The 20,134-nt window shown below is 34.6% G+C and overlaps 2 protein-coding genes across 4 annotated transcripts; one reads left to right on the top strand and one right to left on the bottom strand.

Annotated features, from left to right (window-relative positions):
* Positions 1 to 514: 514 nt before the first annotated feature.
* On the bottom strand, positions 515 to 17,826 carry Pps (protein partner of snf). 3 transcript variants are annotated; one of them, XM_070296615.1, is made up of 16 exons: positions 17,041 to 17,826; positions 16,817 to 16,946; positions 16,415 to 16,681; positions 15,929 to 16,179; positions 15,673 to 15,847; positions 15,265 to 15,570; positions 14,555 to 15,193; positions 14,008 to 14,448; positions 13,580 to 13,657; positions 13,218 to 13,342; positions 10,953 to 11,275; positions 9,077 to 9,306; positions 8,547 to 8,984; positions 8,163 to 8,302; positions 5,400 to 7,964; positions 515 to 4,560 (listed from the first exon to the last, which is right to left on the bottom strand). In XM_070296615.1, exons 2-16 carry the CDS (start codon positions 16,938 to 16,940, stop codon positions 3,694 to 3,696), a joined length of 6,969 nt encoding a protein of 2,322 aa, XP_070152716.1. In that variant the 5' UTR covers positions 16,941 to 16,946; positions 17,041 to 17,826; the 3' UTR covers positions 515 to 3,693. The 3 variants fall into 3 exon arrangements, with proteins under 3 accessions (XP_070152716.1, XP_070152717.1, XP_070152718.1); XM_070296616.1 differs by having other exon boundaries at positions 15,935 to 16,179; XM_070296617.1 differs by lacking the exon at positions 13,580 to 13,657.
* LOC138933688 (activator of basal transcription 1) lies at positions 17,056 to 19,815 on the top strand. The gene is made up of 4 exons (XM_070296618.1): positions 17,056 to 17,419; positions 18,759 to 18,950; positions 19,173 to 19,353; positions 19,447 to 19,815. Exons 2-4 carry the CDS (start codon positions 18,794 to 18,796, stop codon positions 19,727 to 19,729), a joined length of 621 nt encoding a protein of 206 aa, XP_070152719.1. The 5' UTR covers positions 17,056 to 17,419; positions 18,759 to 18,793; the 3' UTR covers positions 19,730 to 19,815.
* The last annotated feature ends 319 nt before the right edge of the window (positions 19,816 to 20,134 follow it).

The following is a 20,134-nucleotide window of genomic DNA, read 5'->3' as shown; positions in this document are numbered from 1 at the left end:
GAAAGAATGCAATACATTTATATTTTGAAAAAAAGAAAAAGACCGATAAATAGTGAAAACTTTATCTCAATTCGAATTTTTGCCACGTGTAAGTCTCATTGACATATTTGAATTTTGATCTTGGGTACTTTTCAAGCTTTTGCATATTTAGTCTATAAAAAAAATTATACTAATAAAAATATGTGTTACATTGCAAAATACAAATCTGGGAACTTCGAAATTGTTCGAAATGTTGCGATAAAATAATTGTTAGAAGAATATAATTATCTGAATTATTTGAAAAAATAAATGAAACATTTCCGAAAAAAACAGTGTGGAATATGATACTCTATTTCGGAACATATCTCGATTGATAATTGATATATACCAATCATATATCAGTCTTTCCAAACACTTCTATTTAGTAATTTTGAACTAATTATATCATGAAATCACTTCGAGATACGATCAGAAAATACTATATGAAAAAATGATATTATTTCTTATCCTTTTATTGCAGATATTTGCCAGTGAATGTTAAATGCTATTATTATGTGCAATCTTGAAATTATAAAATCATTATAAATTTTCGACGACATATTTCTCGGGGAAAATACGTTTTCGGTAATAAATATATCAACAAACATTGCACAAAATATGTTGCTATATAATGCATTATATTGCTCAAGCGCGAAGAGAGATGATAATTAAACAAATTAACAATCGTATTATAATCTGCATTAGAATTAAAACTGACATTAATGAAGTGAGTACATACACAATACTAATGAGGTGCTACCAGCCGAAAATTCGCGATATAAAAGTGTGGCGAGCAATATTAAAATAAAATAGCTAAATCTTATAAAATAATCCTTAAACATATAGATATAGTATATAGCGTAATCGTACGAACATACAATAATTTGGGTAAATGTAATATACGTTGTATTATATATATAGTGGCGCCTGTGTTAGTCGCGTTTAAAGTTAAATCGCTAAATTAGCTCAGTATTATCATAGCCTGATGATCTACAAATAAAGATATAAACCGCTCTTCTCTACTCTGTCATCTATACATAAAAACGTTTGCGCGGATGTTATCTTCAAACAAACGCATTTACAAAGTTATTTTTTGCGTAATACGCGATTCCTAAATAATTGAGCGATTTAAATTACATATTTATATAAATTCGAATAATACATATACCAGTTGCCCTTCCAGCTCATATTTTGTATATAAAGATCACAAACGTATGCTACATTTTTTTTTCTTTAAAACCCAAGAAACTTGAAAACAAAAAGGCAAAGTTCATTTCGATATATACCAGTGAAAATATGTAATATCTTCTTGTAAAAATTTTGCCAAAAGATTTGAAAAAATACACAGTTTCAAAGAACAAACGATATTTCGCATAATATTGTACAAACATAAATGTTTCTATCATCAACCAAATTCTTTAACAAGCTAAATTCTTGAAAATCATTAAAAAAATGAGAAGTTACAAAAAAAATCGCATTAAGATTGCGATATGTTATATATTGTACGCATTTTTATTATGTTTATTCCATGTGAATCCGAAAATTTTGCTATTGTGTATGACACGCGCTCGCCTACAAGTGCAACCATTCATATAAAATTAAACGCTCCGAGAGTAATTCTGCATTATCGAATTTCAATAGCTAACGTTTTCACGCTTTATGGAAGAGAAAAATGATGAACTTACTGCTCTAACATTCTATGTATTACACACACACACACACACACACACACACACACACACACACACACACACACACACACACACACATATATATATATATATATATATATATATATATATATATATATATATATATAGAAAATGCACGATGTCGAATACGCGTGCATTCAACATTGGTTGCACCAGATTTTGCCATGAATTTACAACCAAATTATGCATGCATGTATGTATGTACCCGTGTGATCAGTATTTTTGGTCGGATGCGAGCAACGTTCTGCGATTTATATACATATCCCTGCTTGTTTAAAGTATAGAATGTTCATCTTAAAACGCAGCCTCGCAACGTGATACGTAATCTTATCGCTCCTTCTATGGAAAAAAAGAAGTCGCAAATGAAATTAAATTCTTGTCATTTCTCCGAATCAATCGGATATTATAATGACGAGTGAATGAAACAAATGAGACGTTCGATAATCGATTTTTTTTTTTATCGAAAATGTTTTCACTATAATGCTTCACTTTTAAAAAAAAAATATTGATTTTATATTATATAATATAGATATAGAATATAGAAGATAGAAATAAATTTTTTAATAATATATATATATATATATATATATATATATATATATATATATATATTAAAAAATTATATTTATATATCTTCATATATGATTTTACAATTATATTTATTGTATATTAATTCTTTTACTGTTTTTTTTTTCACTTGCGATTTCTCTGGAAAACCAAGTGTCCCGTTGACACATCTTTGCATTCGAATTTTAAAATACAGATACTCCGTGTAACCAATCTTATATAAGAGAATCGCGACTACCACTAACACGGGGGGCTACAGATGTGTGAAAAGTTTTTAATAAAATATATTACAGAAACTTTTTTTTAACTCGACTTATATATATGTATATACATACCCATGTCACTCTCATACATCACATGTCGTATATGACGCAATCATGATCGTCGAGTTTTATTTACCTTTTTGCTTTGGTATTTACAAGAATAATAACGCGTACAATGACAATATCAGAATAAGAATTTGACGCATGCGTGCATATGTGTGCGCGCGCACGCACAGCATGTAAGAATCATGTTTACATCTCACTCGCACATGGATCGTATTTTTTCTTGTATCTCTTCCATAATTGTAACGTTTATAAATCTGTAGATGTGTGCGAGTATGCATGCATTAGTATCTCATTAATATAATTATGCTCACATTTTTATGTGTGAATCAACACGAGCGAAATGGAGATACTTTTACGCAGATATATCTGTTAGGAATTTCTTTGGATTTCCCGCATTGCTACGTGCAGAACGTTGTCGATAAACATAGCGAGATTTGGAAGATGGACAACACGGCTTTCACATTTTTTCAACAAAGTTTGTCCTTGATAAGGGAGTGATGGATAGAAAATTGTGGAAGAAAGGTAGAGAATAGTTTTGTCTCTGGCGGATAAAGCTCTGATATAGATCGTACAGGATATCCCGTTACAGGATATCACATTTTTTTTCTTACAAATTCGGTAGTCACGAAGAAGCTCTATCTACATCTACATTCGACACGCTCGTGGAATACATAGTGTCTAAAATCTTTCATAAAGATTTATTCCAAACGCGACGAATATTTACACAAACGCATAATTGATGATTCATTGTTGTTGAATATACGAATGTCATCTCTTCTTTTTCTTCCTCTCTTTTTTTTCTCTTGTCTTTTACGCTTGTAATCTCATATACAATTATTTTTTATCGCATATAAGACGCATTTTCACATTTCGTACTTCTTGTACATTTATGTTACAAGTTACAATCAGGTTTTTCACAGTTTATCGCTCTTTCGTTTTCTTTCGGCGCAGAACAAACTATTTCGCTCTTTCGCTTCGAACGTTGACGATAATAGTATTATGGAACAGCGTACAAAGAACGATTATATTCTGGGAGTTTACTGTACCACAGAGATTCGACTACTGTCTTACTCAGATGGTCCTTGACCCCAACGCGATTTAGTCCTCGGTACTTTAGAGGGCGACGGTGAACTACTGTCATCGCTTAATTTCCGCTTGACATTCAACACGATACCACTCTTGGGCGAGATTTTCGAGCGAGATGCCACTGCTTTAGAGACATCTATCGTTGGCGGAGTCGAAGGAAACGCTGGAAAATCCTCGTCCTCGAGACCAGGCGGCTTCGGCTGTTCGGGGGCGAAAGTCTTTTTGAAGGAGTCTGAAGGAGTTGGCTTGTACGAAGGTTCTAAGACGGGCTCCAAGGGAAGCGACGAAAGAGTCTGCGATAGCGGTGGTATCGGTGCGTCGTTCATCGAACCGACGGACGGCGGCGTCAGGGCGAGATTCGGGACAGGAGATGTGAGCAAGGATGATGATGATGTTGGCGCGGACACGCTCGGCATCGCTGACGCTGCCGTTGCGGCAGCAACAGCAGCCAATTCCTCTTCCGCCTTCCGGATCAAATCCAGATCGCTTAGTGTACTTAACGTACTCTTGCTCTCTTTCGGAACTTCAGACGCTTTCTCCGATTGATTGATTCTGGAAGAAGACGGCGAATATCTCTCCGTGTTTGAAGCATAGAGTGACGTGCCAGCTGCAGGTAGAAACGACGCGCTAGGTTTAGATGGAAGATAAGGATCCACTTTGGAGAATTCCTGTCGCTTGACATTCGCCAGAATCTCTTGCAGATTTGGCGGTATGGTGATGTCCGAGACTTTGTCGAGGATGGGTTGCGCGAACTTGGTGATTTCGGGCGGAGGCGGCGTGAAGGAGCGCGCATCTGATGGGCTGTAAGCTTCCTCGCAGTCATTGCTGGGTGGATCCAGTCCCAAACCCTGAAATAAACGTAGATAGAGAATGTTGATAGAAAAGTATAGATTGAGTAATAAGAGATATCGATCAAAATCAGTAATGTTCACGATTATCAACAAAGATTGTACCGTCGCCTTGGTACATAATCGCCCCGATTAATGGAATATAAATCGATAAATCTATAATTTATATTTTATCAATACGAGATTACTTGAGAGACATTAAGAAAACATATAAATATATTGTTTTCATAGATAAAAACATATATCGAATGTATTCTCTGTTTTCGCTCAGCCATCATAGAATTTCGCATTCTGTATGCCCTCTCTTTCTTCAAATATATCATTAAGAAAAAAAATTATCGGTAAAAGAAGGGAAACAGAGTTACTCTGACAGATTTCTACTTCAGTAAACACACCAATTGATCGAGTTACAATTCGAAACGCTGCATATATATTCATTTTTTAATAGCAATATCTATTACAATCATTAAACTCGATTTTTCGCAGATCTTAATACGGATTTAATACAATAAGAAATGTAGAAAAATTTACTTACAGTTTTTTACACATCCAGCTACACATGTGATATATGAATATCGATTAAATCTTAATTCAATCTGCTAAATGATCAATTTTTCCGGTCAAATACTTTATTAATTAAATTATTTCTAATAATATAAACACATTTGGCCAAATTCTCTCAGAAGTAAGAATCTAGAGCAGCTCAGGGCACGGAATCGGGAACGTGTGGAAAAATGGACGAATTCCAATTCAATTTTATTTACATCAGGATAAGCACAGAAAAATGACGATAACAATAAATCGAGATCGTGAAAATGGGAAATTAGGGAAATTCTCACCGGCAGAGTCGGCGTCGTTTCGTCGAGAAACGACGAGCTAATACTCTGTATCTGTTGCTTCTGCTCCTCGATCTGTTGTTTCTGCTCCTCGATCTGCCGATTTAGCTCATCCATCTTTCTCTGCAGTTCCGTGGAATTTTTGCTGGATGAAAGAATACCAGCGGCGCTATCAGTGGTGGCCTGCAGATTATTCATGTCGTCGTCCATCTCGCCAGGACTGTAGGGTTCGTCCCCATCATCGTCTAATGTGACTTTGCCGGGCGATGAAGTTAGATCGATCTTAGACGACAGCTCCGGCACGATCTTGCATATCGTTGCAGTGTCTATGACGCCGCGTGACATACCTATGTGCGCCTTGTTGAGAGATTCCAAGGTCATTTGCGTCACCATCGGTTTCTCTTTCGTCGAGTCTAATGCGGTCGCTTTGTGATATAACAAGGATGACGAAGACGGTGGCGGCGATGTGGTTTTTTCCTTCGGCACGCTGACCAACGGCGGTGTATAACTTCTGTCGGATTCTTTCTTGGAAGTCTTCATAGGTACGACTGGAGGTATAGCCGTTAGTCGTTTCTTCTTATTGCGAACTATGATGCCTAGAAGTAAATGCGGTCTATGCTCCTCAAAGCCAGATCCGGTGAGTGGCAAGAGCACTGGCGGTATCGTACTTTGACTCGAAAATGGCATTATGTAAAAGTCCTTGATATTCTTGGAGACGTTGCCCACGACGCCCAGTCGACTTCTGCTATTCAAATAGCTGTACAGAGTTATATATGGAATCTTTTCCTCGTCGTTTGCGGCCGTTAATCTGATGACCAGAATCTCCTTCGAGCCAGTTCTCTTCATCTTTGAGATATAATCCCAAACAGTTTCATGACTGATCCTGCCGACAACGTCGACGGTGTCCGGTAAATCGTCCATAAGATCTTTAGCGTTGCCGCTCACCTCTTGCGCGGTTATAAAGAACTTGGCAACATCGACCATATTGACGAAACCGCGCCAAACAGTCCGCCAGTCGCCCTTCGTCGTTTCCTTGTCCGTTTCTTGTTCCTTGTCTCTCTCAGGCTCCTCGTTTATGTCTGGCGTCTTAATCGTAACGGTGGAGCTGGGTTCTCTGTCCGATATGTCAGAATCGTTTCCGTCAATCGTATTCGTCGTCGCCTCGTCCTCTATGTGCCGCCAAAGGCGATCTTCAATCGGTTTCTCTACAGATGCCGGCGAGGTTTCCTTCTTTTTCTCCGTCTCTTTCTTTCGTTCTTCCTCTTTCTTATCGATATTTTTGGATTCTCTGCTTTCGCTACGATTTCTCGTCCAACTATCGTTACTCTTATGCCTGTCCTTTTCCTTCTGCCGACCTCTCTCTCTACTCTCCTTTCTATTCGTCTTATCTCGATCTTTATTCCGATCTCGATCCTTTTCACGCTCTCTATCTTTATCGCGTCTGCTTTCTTTATTTCTAGACTTTCGCTCTTTGCTTTTATCTCGCGTTTTGCTGCGATCACGATCACGGCTATGCCGATGCCGGCTATGACTTCTCTCTCGACGATTCTTGCTTTTGGATTTTACATTATCACGTTCCCTACCTCTCTCCTTGTCTTTCCTCCTGCGTTCGTTCATATTTTTTGACTTTTTTGCGTCCATTCGCGATCTCAGTCTATCCTCCTTATCCTTCTCCAAATCGTCGACCGTTGAACTTATACTGTCACCGCTATTCAACGCGGTAACGATATCCTGCACCGGTGTCTTAGGATCGACATGATCAATTCCGCCGTCATTCTCGATTATTTGTTCACCCTTGTGAGTTTTCACGACAATTGATTTGGCCTGAGCCATTAAATCCAATTCATTCTTCTTTATCATCTCCAGCTGATGTTTGGTTTCCTTCTCCCGCCACTCGGCCAATTCCTGACTGGCCATCTCATCCGGACTCAATCGTACTACTGCGTCCGGCGTCAAGGAACGGTCCGCGATCTTTCTGAATAACGTCAGATTCTTGGTATCTTTTATGTTGAACACAAGACTTCTGTACTTTGCTTTGTATTTGGAACCTGTATCCTTGAAATATTTGTACATTTCGAACTCTATGTTGAAGGCTAAGTCGGCAATCTCTTCGTCAGTTAATATTAGATCTTCGGTTTCTTTTATACGGCTGGACAGTAATTCCGTCAGCGTTTTCCGGATATTTACTCGTATAGGTTCTGCTTCCGGTTTTTTCACCGACGTTAGCTTAATTTGTTGCTTTAATTGGGATGGCGATGGTTTTGTTTCTTGCTTCTTAATCGGCGTTTGCTTTGGCGAGCCCGTTGCTTGGGCTTTCAATTGTGTCGACATGACACTCTTCGGCATTGCCGTCTTCAATATTACAGGGCTTTTTCCCGGCGCCGTGGAGATTATTGTCTGTTTCAACTGCATCGGTTTATTGCTCGGCGACACATTCACTTGCTGTTGTGAAGCGGGAATTATTGTAATCTTTTTATTGGATGCTAAAACAGTTTGTTTCGATCCAACTACCTTCGTGTAGATCATCTTTGGCATGGTTTGCGCTTTAATCGGTTGTGTCAGTTTTGTCTAAAAATATAGTTTGCACATTTTTTTGTGAATCACAGACTCTTATATTTATAAAAATCTAAGTAATTTTATAATATATCTTTTACATATCTTTTAGCTCTCTCTATACGTAATTAATAATTATTATAACATATTAATAATTATACTCTATTTTAATTTACTAAATTTAATATTAATAATTTTATATTTTGTACATACAGTTTTTTCAGATGTTTGGATCTGTGTGACAAGCTTTCCAGCTATCTGTAGCGTATTGATATTATTAGCTCCTATCACTTCGAAAGTTGGATTCTCTTTTAACCATGATCGCAAATTAGATCTCGTAGGAGCATTTGCACCTGAAATAATGATAATTCATGTATAGTTAGATATGTATAGTCAAATCTCTCTATTCTAAGCTTATCAAGAGTCTCTTTATCTCTGCTTAATCTCTTCAATTTTCCTATCGATCTCCATCCTTATTCGAATGAGAAATATACATAGAATAAAAATGTTACATGCACAATTAATTTAGAGACCAAAAAGTGAATAAAAAAATATATTTTCATTTAATATTGAACATCAACTAAGTAATCAATATACCGGTAAGAAGTTTGCCACTTTTTCTGTCAAGAACTATTACTCTAGCTTCGGGTTTTGCCTTAGTAGTTTCTGTTATAGGCGACTTTATAGTTTTTGATCCCGTTGGTACAGGTTTGTCCTTAGTCAAAGTTTCCTGAGCGTGCGCGAGAATACACGCGTCTGAACAATAAATGCTGGAATTTCTGGCTTCCTTCTTGCATACAACACACTGCATCGTGCCAGAAACTGGAGTAACGCCACAGTCAACAGAAAGACTCGATAGAGGTATTTCTTTCGATAACACTTTCTGTGATACTGAATTCTCATTCACTAGTTCAATTTTCGTTCTTTGTTTTCCAGATTGCGATTGCGAATTCGACTTTGTTTTCTCCTCTTCAGCTTTCTTCTTTAAACAATTTGGGCAAACCCATTCTATACCTTTCTCCTCCATTTGTTGACCTATCATATGTACGATATAAATATCACTGATTATAAATATTTCATCTCCTCATTTAAAGCTTATATTTTTATATAGATATGAAAATACTTACCCATAGCCTTACTAACATGTACACATTTCCCATGGAACCAGTCTTCACAGACATCGCAGCATATCATAAATCGATTGTTATGCGGTCGTTTACAGATACACCATAACCGATCTGGATCATCTTCTGAATCTGAGTTGTCCTCTTCATCCTCCTCCTCATCATCATCATCATCTTCTTCATCATTTATTTTTAGCTCTTCTTTGTTGTGTAATAATTGTTGAACTTGCGGACTATAACAGTTATTATTGTCGAATATAATATTTTAAATTTTATAATTAAAATCTTTGAATAATTATTTGGCTTTCAACTATAACCAATTTATGAGGTAAATACAACAAAACAGGATAAATCAGCTCATGTTGTTATTCATTTCAAAACTCAAACTTTCCTTTACATTTAATAATACTGAGTATTATAATTACAAATAAAACTTTATTATTCCCCATTTTGTTTTCTTCTTTAAAATTATTCGGATTTTACATTCCAAACTCTGTATTTTCAAAACTACGTAGAAGTTGTCTACAAACTGTTTTAGAACGATATCAATATAGAAAATATTATTATTATTCTTTCTGGGATTTCCGACAAATTTTACCTTATTTTTTTTTATTTCAGCTCATATCTCGATAATGAAACCGAATCAACTCACAGTATATGAACTTGTTTTGATTAGAATGATCTCCGGAACACGCTCGTAAAGTTAATCGATTTCGCTTCGAAACATCCTATATATTATCATTGCAGCTAATGTTGCGTTCAAAAATTCACTTGTATAATAGCGTTTTATTGTCCAATCAGGATAAAAAGAGCAAAGATTCCTTTATTCTAATAGGTCAGTCAAACGTCACTCCATCTGACAATTAATTCTCGAACACGATTTAATATTTTTTAATTTGTATACAATAATACATAAGCCATATAAATTTAGCCACGGAAAATTTTCTGAAATGAAAGCAAGATTTGTGGAAATGAGAGGGAGGGGGAAGGGTACTTTGCGATTTGAACATTGAACACTATATTTTCCATGGCACATGGCCCTTTTCGGATAGGAAGAAAAAAAAAAAAAAAACCACCGATAACATTAACGTTCAGAGAACGTCTGTTTTATTTTATCTATAACGATTTTCTATAGAAAATCTTTGTTAGTCAGTCAAGAAAATCACAAGGATAGAGTCCAAAACGATATAACGACTGTCTCTTTTTCAAAGTTAGGTCGCCCCCACCATTCAAAGCTTATTCCAGTATTTAAAAAGTTCAATGAGTTTGGATATATACTGGAACCTCATAATAGTATACCACAAAAGAGTATATTGCATCCCCTCCGCCCTAAGCCAATCCTAGATAACATAGAGCAGAGATGACAACCCATCAGCCATGCAGTAATGGGCGCATTTAACAGACTCAACAGTATCGTCTTGTCAATACTCGACGATGATTTGTTGGTTCTAAAAGTAAGAACCAATCACGTTCGATGGCTATTCAATTGTTGAGTCCGCTGAATGCGCTCGATGCACAGAGCTGCGAGCGCAATATTTTCTTCTCTCTAGAAAGAATATGTTCGTGCAAATCTCGCGAGTAACCGTCACGTGAAACAATACCTTCTACAGCCCTCACCTTACAGAAGGAAGGTAACTTCGTTACATCAGAGCTCCGTATGGTCTATTATCTCGAGGTTTTAATGTATTCGATTTTATGTGCATTACTGCCCACAGTTATTAATCACAAATATATATAGTCAAATCGAACCTACCCGAAAAGAACCGAACAATATGCATTCCGATGCATCCCATTTGCATCTATGGGTTAACTTTCCTAGCGCCTATCAGCTGTTCTATTTGTAAATATGTTTATGGTATAGTGTTAATAGTAAACTCACGTGAATTTTTCTATCTTCTTTATCGGTTCAGGATTTTTCTGCGATATTTCAGTTTTGGCTTGCAATCGTTTACTTCTAGTTGCAGGTGCTTCAATGGGTGGTAATGTAATCACACGACCACCCCGAATGATCTGAATCGGCTCTTTATCATCCTTCAAAGATTTCTTGCTCGTTTCTTTCGAAATACTTGTTTGAATCTGTGTCGTCGTTGTCGCCTCCGCTGGTTTGATTAATTCTTGTTCAGATGTTATTAATGTAGGCATAAGCATGCTGCTTGATGTCAATGATTCCGATACAGGTGGTGTGGCATCAACTAGCGTAGTCTGCAATGCATATAATGCAATATAATAAGCAATAAAAATAAGAAAATTGATTGATTATTTCTATTTTTAATATTTTTGAGGGAAGAGAAAGAGAAAAAAGTGGAAAACTGTGATAAAGAGAGAGAGAGAGAGAGAGAGAGAGAGAGAGAGAGAGAGAGAGAGAGAGAGAGAGAGAGAGAGCGAGTGTTATTTAATTATTATTAATAATTAAAATAATTAAAAAATAATAACAAATTAATAAAATAATTATTGCTCTTGTATGTAAAATACGGCAATGCAAGTTGCGTTCCAAAATTCATTTTATTTCGTGCAACTCGAAGCAAGTTATGTGCACTGCAAGGAATAGTATTTAGTAATTTTTCTGCTGGAAAAAAAAAAGAGAAAGAGAGAGAAAAGAAAAGGAAATTTATTGGCTAATGCAAAAATCAAAAAAATTGTTTAATAAGAAGTACAAGAGACAGTCATTAGGTTAAGATGTAATTGTGTTTTCTAAAATCATATTAATACAAAATAAAAATATAAAAATTATAATATATACATGATAAAAAAATATGAAAGCAATGAATTGCCTCATTAACAAAAAGATTAAACCGATTGATTTTTATTATTAAAACACCATTTTTTTCCAAAAAATGTCCTACATAAATCTTGCCTGTGATTCGTCGAAATAAAAGCGAGAAAATATAGAAAGCAAATAACAAATCAAAAGCTAATAATATTTTTGACCAAACATGTTTTTGTACGCAAGATTATTTCAAAAAGGTAATATTTTAATTTTGAATCGCAGTTTGTTAAAAAAAACTCTAAGTAAAAATGTCTTGTTTCAATTTCTAGAAAAGATTTTTTTTTTTTTTTTTTTTTTTTTTATACTGATAAAAATAATCGCTAACCAACTAAGCAATAACCAAAAATAATCAAAAATTATTTATATTCTCCAACAAAAATCAGGAAAAAACCCTAAATAAATAAATAATTAGATCAGATGTCAATGGAAAAAAAAATTTATTTTATAATAAAACTTATCTTTGGTAAAAATTATTGGTAATAATTGTGAGAATTGCATAAATACAAAACATACAAAACTATTTAATCAATCTATTACAATCATCAAAGTATAATAGTGAAATAAATATCTAATTTATAAATAAATATTCATGTAAATTAGATATTTATTAATGCATTTATTAATTTATTAAAATATATGTACACACAAATAGATAAATATACCAAAATAAATCAATATTTCAAGGTTATGTTCGAAAATAAAGTAATTTTTTTGTCACTTAAATATATAAATTATAAATTAATGATTAATTCAAAATGTTATAATAATAGAATCTTTATTAATCCTATTATTATAATATATTGTATTCGTTTTGTGTTTATAATTATTTTATGTTTGTTTGCACTTACTGTGCTATGTATTTATATATGTATGTACAGATATATATAATGCGTGTGCATGCACAAGCGCATGTATATATTTATGTAAATTTATGAATATTTAAATAATTAAGTATTGAAATATTTTCGAAAAACTTGTATAGTCTGTTCTATCAGTTGTTTATCACTATCGTAGGCCTAAAAAAATATTGAAAACTCGGGTGTAGACATTGGGAAAGAATATGTAAGTGAACAGAGTTAATATGATAATATGGGGGTGACAAAATGGCTCAATGGCAGAGTGGTTGTCTATTGGGAGAGAGATCTAAAATCGAGTTCTGATAGGACCTTGATATTTTTCCTTTGTTCAGAAAAAGCTTACATGTGGCATGTTAAAAAACTAACCCAAACTCCAAGTATTCTTTTATTTGCATACATATTCCTCTCATGCACACACACTATACCAATTTTTTAAGTTACTTATATTAAATTTTTTTCTGAATATTATATGTTTTTACTATTAATAGTAAGAACATATATTATTATTATTCATGCTTACATGTTCAGCTAAATCGTCTGTTAGTTCATCTTGTAACAGTAAAGCTTCAGCTAGAAGTTCTTCTTCATGCTTACTGGCTTCCATTTCTAAAGTAGCAAACAAATGTTCTTCTCCTTCAATCCCACCTTTAACATAAACATAGAATGTATTCATGAATTATTGTTATAATATAAATATAATATTTAGAAAAAAAAAATCAAAAAAATAAGGTTAGATTTAAAAAATAGATGATAATATAGATTTAAATCATAAAGAATAGGTTGCAATTGTGATTATCGTAGAAAGATGTATAGAAAAACAAAGGTATGCGGAACACATTTTTATCACACAATAATACAATATTAATTAATGATAAAACTTACTACTTTTAGAAACATGATTTGGGACATGAGGTAGTACCACAGGTTGAATAATTCCCTCTGACGAAACAGTATTTGGCACTAAGAAAACATATGATAGCATCGCAAAGCTTAAATTTCACACAAGCATACATTGAATCCTTGACAATATAAAACATGTGTATGTGTGCAAATAATGAGAATCCAATAAAAAAAAGTAACAAGATATATTAAAATATGTTTATTACAATGGGATCGTCTTTTTTAAACAGGGAAATAAAGAGAAATAAAATAACAGAAACGCGAAAAAACATCATATATTGCAATTACAAATATAAAGATAAGCAAAAATTTTATAAAATTTATTTGTGAATAAATAGTATAGAAATAACAGCACTAGAGAGAGGGAAATGCAAAATTATAAAACTTTCTTGTCTAAAATCTAATTTTACCTGAATCCAGTGATGGTTGCAATTCTTCAAGAGGTGTTTTCATTTCCGATTTTTGTTCGTTCTCATCTGCTGGTAATACATTGTTACTCTCATCGAGATTTAATTGCGATTCTGATTCAACAGATTGTTCTAAAATATTAGATACTGTCCTTTTATTACTAAAATTAGAAGCAATGTTTTGTGCTACATTTGAACCAGCACAAACGCCAATATCCGATGAAGTGGCTGCCGACATAGGAATTGTCGATGATCCAGATGTAGATACTACTGTCGCAGAAGGTGTTGTTGGAGTTATAGGTGTTGCAGTGTTATCTGCAATTTTTCCATCGCTATTCGAACCAACACGTCGGATTATATCTGGTGTTGAAAAAAGCGCTGGACCTAGAGTATCCGCTACATATCCTGGAGCCTTCCGATTATCTTTTTTAAGTTTCTTCGCACCTGTAAAAAAATGGTTTAGCACTTAAAAGTACAATTCATATACATGAAAGATTTGAATCACTTTGATTTACTTTTAATATGATAATATAGTTAGAAAAACACTGACCATCCAGTGTTTTATTCTCTATAGACTTTGCAGAATTTTCCTCTCCCTTTGAGAATAATTCTATGCTAGTATCAGATTTTCTCTTTTCCCTTTTTATATCGCCAATTTTGATCTTTAATGGAGTACTATTAGTTGGTGAAGAAATTTTCGATTGCTGCTGCACTGATAATCCTTGGCTCACAGCTTGTGCAGATTGCTGTGATACATGCTGCTGTGTCAATGTTGCTTTTACTTGAGAAACCTGCATATTCGGACTCATCGTTTTAGATGCTATTGGTACTAATTTCCCATCTTTAGTTGCAAAAAACTTTGTACCCGTTTGATTCACAGATTTTCCCTTAGAAAACATCATGGGCTTTTTAAGTCCGATGTTCTTGAGTTCGTTCGGTTTCATTGGGACTTGTTTTTGAACAAAAGTAACTTTTTGATTACTTCTTCCTTGACCAGGTTTGGTTAATATCATATCACCCTTAATCATATTGGCGTTAATTAGATTCGCTTTCACTTGATTTGTCGTTTGAAGCGGTTTCTCGTATGTTCCTTCATCAGACGGAGACGCCTCCGCGTATGGCGATTCCTCTTTCTTCTTTCCGCCGAGAGTTTTGATTTGTCTCTTACTCTTGGTTGGATTAAACCTCTCTGATAACATTGAAATTACATTATTTCATTCAACCATTAAATCAATTACTTTCTTAACTGATTTTACTCACCTGATCTCTCGTCTTTCTCGGGAGTTTTCATTGCATTAACGGCAGCAGCCATTTCCATGTCTAATCGTCGCACCTGCTCCATATCCAGATGTTTATTTTGACCTCTTCTTCGAACGGCAGACATGCTACCGCCCCTGGTAGTAAGACCTTTTCGTCCCCCTCGAGCCTTGGCATTAGTTCTCTTGGTTCCACGAGGACCAAAGTCCGAATCGTTATCATTATCAGATGGTGGTTCAGATTCGGAGGACTCCGTGGAAGATTCTGTGATATCGTTATCCTCTTCCTCCTCGTTATTCCTGCCTTGCGCTACAAACATGATCGTAATAATGGAATTAATTTTTAGTATTATAGTTTTTTAAGAATAAGATTTTTGGAATTGAATTATATGAATAGAATAAAATTTAGTACCTTTAGTTACGCCATGCTGGACATTTGTTAGATTTCTCGATGTAAGATGATGTCCTGATAATTTGGGAGTTCCAACAATGTTTGTATTAGCTCTAGAAAGCCCAGTTACATTTGTAGGTGTAGACACAGTGACTTTACGTATTGGTCTATTCATTTGTTTGCTTTGCAATGGTGCCTATCAAAACAACAACAAAATATTACATTATTAATCTTTTACATTATAATAATATTTTATTATGTAACAATGATCACTTACACTCACACTCTTTACAGTAATCTTGCCCTTAACTCCAGCATTTTCTGCATCATTAATGGATGACATAATAGTTGTTCGAGGAGATAATGATTGATGTATATATTGCACATCATTAGAATCAGGTGAATCGTCAACAATTGGTAAGGGATCCCTTGGTATTGGATCATTGGGCGACAATCTGCTTGTATAACAATGATCCAATTGTATACTATAACGTATGGTATTCTGTTGCTCTTCTACTGATAACATATCTAAAAAAAAAAAAAAACCAATGCATAGAGAAGATCCAAAATAAATCAATATCTATTAAACAACATCGGAGAAATAAAAGGTGCATTTGCGTATAATAACTTAAATTTTGCATGTATTTACGTCAGTAAAGATGTAATCAAAAATCGCTAATGTAAACAGAAGACTCCTATCTAGCATTGCAATCATAAAAAAGAGCTTAAACTTAACAAAAAAAAAAAATAATATACAAAGTACCAAGCATTGCAGTGACATTCTCCCCGAGTATCTGCTTTGCCTCTTCGCTTTGGAGAGCTGTCTCTAATCTTTCCAACTGTTCTGGATCCATCTCCATAAAAGGATCTACCAACCCACCCGAGTCGGTACTGGCATTAGCGCTTACCGAGCTCGCTGTAGGATGTGTAAATGGCGGTGGATCTACAGTCAACGTTATATCCCCATTTTCGATGTCTGTCTCAGTTTGTCCGAGTCTTACCACGCTAACATTAGCGGTTGATTGGGTCACTGCAAAATATATAATAAGAGTAAGTTGTTTGTTGCAGCGAATTAAACACTATTATACTTGATTCGTCCGTATCTCCAATCTGTCCAATCTCATCGTACATCTTTTACCTTATCAATTCGCTCGCAGCCACTTACTTATCAAGTTCTGTAGAGTCGCTTGATCGACGGATAAGGTTCCATCGTCGTTTACAACAATTATTAACGTGTCATCCTTCTTTTCGGAGTCGCTTTGCGGCTCGACGATATACGAGCTGGACATCTTTGCCTGTGAAACAGATAGAACGATCAACATATCGACTCTCGCATTTTCGCGAAGAATTCGACGGAACGAATCGCGGGACGATTGAGGTTATGATTACCTGGGCGCGCCAAATTACGTTCGAACAATTATCGGCGGTTCGTTTCGTGAATTTGGAGTAGCCAGCTGCTGCTGACTCGACGCATATCTCGATCGCAATGCGGACCCAAGCGACGCGCGAGGATGGCGAGCGGAAGTCTTCGCGCTTCCTCGTAAAAAGTCCACACCGCCAATCGCGACGACGTAACGTAACGACTACTACCACTACTTAAATGTTATCTGACGTCGATCGTTGACTGCGCACGAAAAACGGAAGTAAGCTGTACCCGTGTAATCGAGACAGCGTAAAACCCGTGCGATGATAAAACGCGCGCGGCGACGAAGAATCGACGACAGGCGCGCCTCACCTTCGAATAACCCACCCTGCTTCAGCCTAACAGGTAAACAACAGCACCGTCGAGCACTCGCGGGCGGCCATTTTGTTTGGCTCGCGTTGGACAGCGTAACGTTTGCCCGTCATTGTCGTCGACGACGACGACAACGATTTTGGAGTTTACTCGCTCTTCCCGTTGTACGTTAGGTGTTTTTTTACCCTTTTATCGCGAACGAGATTTTCCCCGACGACGATAACGATTTCGTAAAAAAAAAAAATACTCTGCCCCCTTAATCGCGATAACTCAGCGATCCATTGCGTCGTCCTTCCGCGAATTGATGGCCGATTATCATACACGACTATACACACATGCATGCATGCGTACGTATACACATGGCGCGTCGCACGTTGTGCAACCGGACCCAAGCGGCGCGCGAATTCAATCTCAAGAAACAAAACGGAATGGAACAACGGAACCGGATGTGCGACGTTCGATCGACGTAGTACTTCTTTAGCATCCGTAGCATATATATATGTATAAAGGTATCAGTATTATCCTTCGCTTTAGAAAGGGCATTAAAGAAGCAACGAGCAATGCCCGAATCTTCATTAATCTTACAAGTTATAAGATCAATTTTTAATTAGTAAAAGAGATAAATTGTATAATGCGATCATTTTCATCGAGTATACAGGGTGAGGCATTTATATCGAGACACCTAAAATATCTAAAAAAAATAAAACAAGATGGAAAGAAATGTTTCAGATAAATGTTGTAAAACTTTTGTCTGAAACATTTCTTTCAATCTTGCTTTATTTTTTAGATATTTAGGTGTCTCGATATAAATGGCCTACCCTCTGTATAATACACAGCTCTGATTTCTAGAGAATGTTAATTTTTTTTTTACTATTTTATATTATCGAATGTGAATAGTTTGCGATACGCGTCGATATGAAAATTGGAGTTTAGATTGATGAAAATTAAATATTTAATATTGAATAGGCGTGCTTTATTTATTTCAATGATAAATAATGTACAAATGGAATGGCTGTATTATATAGTTGCAATAGAATTTTCTTTGTAATATTTTATTTGATTTACGCTAGTGTATTATATATATATATATATATATATATATATATATATATATATATATATAGAAATTGATTTTAACATGAAAAGTATGATTATGTATATACAAATAAGTGTAACGAAGATAATGTATGACAGATTGTAATACAAGATAAGAGGAATCGACATCGCGCGCATAATTTTTAATATGGCGTCGCTTCTTGTCACGTGATCAATTTTAGTTTGATATGTCCGAGGCGAAGGATAGGTGGCGCTGAAGCTGGATCCTCTCCCACTTTTCTAAAGTTTTTATTTTTTCCTGTTTTTCTCACACGAGATACACGTTAGATACACGTTGTGATAAATATTATCATGGAAACGAACGAAGTGGTAAAACCCAAGAGAAAAGTTAAAAGAGGAATAATATATTTGTCCACAATACCGAAATATATGAACGTCATAAAGATTCGAGAAATATTCTTGGCTTATGGCAAAGTGGACAGAGTGTATTTACAACTAGCCGATAATGGTTAGTTCGTATTCTTATTTAATGGGTTTTTTTTTTTAAATGTCGCAAATTATACATAATCTTAGCGATTTTATTTTTGTGATTAAAAAACGTTTTCTATAAATGTTAAGAAAATAATTTTCAAAAGTGATTAATGAAAATAGGGATTAATATCTTAAATAGATCTTAAATTCTTGATTTTATTGATACACAAATTTCATTTAAAATACCAAAATGTTTTAGAGGCGCAATCGGCTAAAAAGAAGCGGAAAAAGGCTATCAAGCATTTCACTGAAGGTTGGGTAGAGTTTGAAAGTAAGAAAGTAGCAAAATTTGTAGCAGCGACATTAAACAACACTCAAATATCTACAAGAAAGAAAAGCAAATTCTATGATATTATGTGGAATATCAAATATTTACCTAGGTAAGCATAAGTGATAAAAAAATATATTTTGTGTTTTTGCTAGTATCCATATAGAATTAATATTTATCATTTATATTTTATCCTCTTTCACAGATTTAAATGGATTCACTTGAGTGAGCGCTTAGCATATGAACGTGCCGTACATAAACAAAGACTTTTAACTGAAATAGCACAAGCTAAGAGAGAAGTCAACTTCTTCTCGTATAATGTAGATAGGAGTAAGAAATTACTTAAGAAGCACAAGCAAGGAGAAGAAACAACTTTCGAATTGCATGAAATTAAGCAAAGGGACACCGACAGTGAGATAAGAAGTAGAAAAGCAGAGAAGATAGATGTAGAAGATAGAACAGACTTCCTTAAATCGATATTTGGATAAAATTTTATAGAATCAGTGTATATATAGGTATCGTATAATTATATAACAATATATTTATAGTGATTAAATGTACAAAGAAACTTAAACTGTTCAATTGTTTTATAATAAAACTCTTGTTTTCTTATAATTTCTTATTTATATTAGAAACCAATAGTTACGTGATAATTTTATTTATTCCATACATGTAGCGTTCATTAATTAGAAATCTTTTTCATTAGAAAGAAAAATTTCATAAATTTATTACAGTAGAATTTTATTTGTATTTTTAAAAAATTAAAAGATTTAATTGAGAAAAGTCACTTATAAACATTTTCTTCCATTATAATGAAAATAAAATTATATAATTCTTGATTACTGAATAATATTTAATAGAAATAATTCTCAGATTAATAGAAATAAAATATT

Source organism: Polyergus mexicanus, unplaced genomic scaffold (assembly GCF_030449975.1).
Source record: "Polyergus mexicanus isolate NDT 795.1 unplaced genomic scaffold, iyPolMexi1.0 SCAF_5, whole genome shotgun sequence".
Classification (NCBI taxonomy): domain Eukaryota; kingdom Metazoa; phylum Arthropoda; class Insecta; order Hymenoptera; family Formicidae; genus Polyergus; species Polyergus mexicanus.
This window is presented reverse-complemented; position numbering and strand designations above follow the sequence as displayed.

Excerpts from the sequence above, each read along its gene's own strand:
- Pps (XM_070296615.1), bottom strand. The coding sequence starts at position 16,940 with ATGTCCAGCTCGTATATCGTCGAGCCGCAAAGCGACTCCGAAAAGAAG. Across the intron at positions 14,449-14,554 it reads AGAGAATAAAACACTGGATG|GTGCGAAGAAACTTAAAAAA; the intron begins GTCAGTGTTTTT and ends ATTTTTTTACAG. Across the intron at positions 13,343-13,579 it reads AAATCATGTTTCTAAAAGTA|GTGGGATTGAAGGAGAAGAA; the intron begins GTAAGTTTTATC and ends TTTATGTTAAAG.
- LOC138933688 (XM_070296618.1), top strand. The coding sequence starts at position 18,794 with ATGGAAACGAACGAAGTGGTAAAACCCAAGAGAAAAGTTAAAAGAGGA. Across the intron at positions 18,951-19,172 it reads TTTACAACTAGCCGATAATG|AGGCGCAATCGGCTAAAAAG; the intron begins GTTAGTTCGTAT and ends AAAATGTTTTAG. Across the intron at positions 19,354-19,446 it reads AATATCAAATATTTACCTAG|ATTTAAATGGATTCACTTGA; the intron begins GTAAGCATAAGT and ends CCTCTTTCACAG.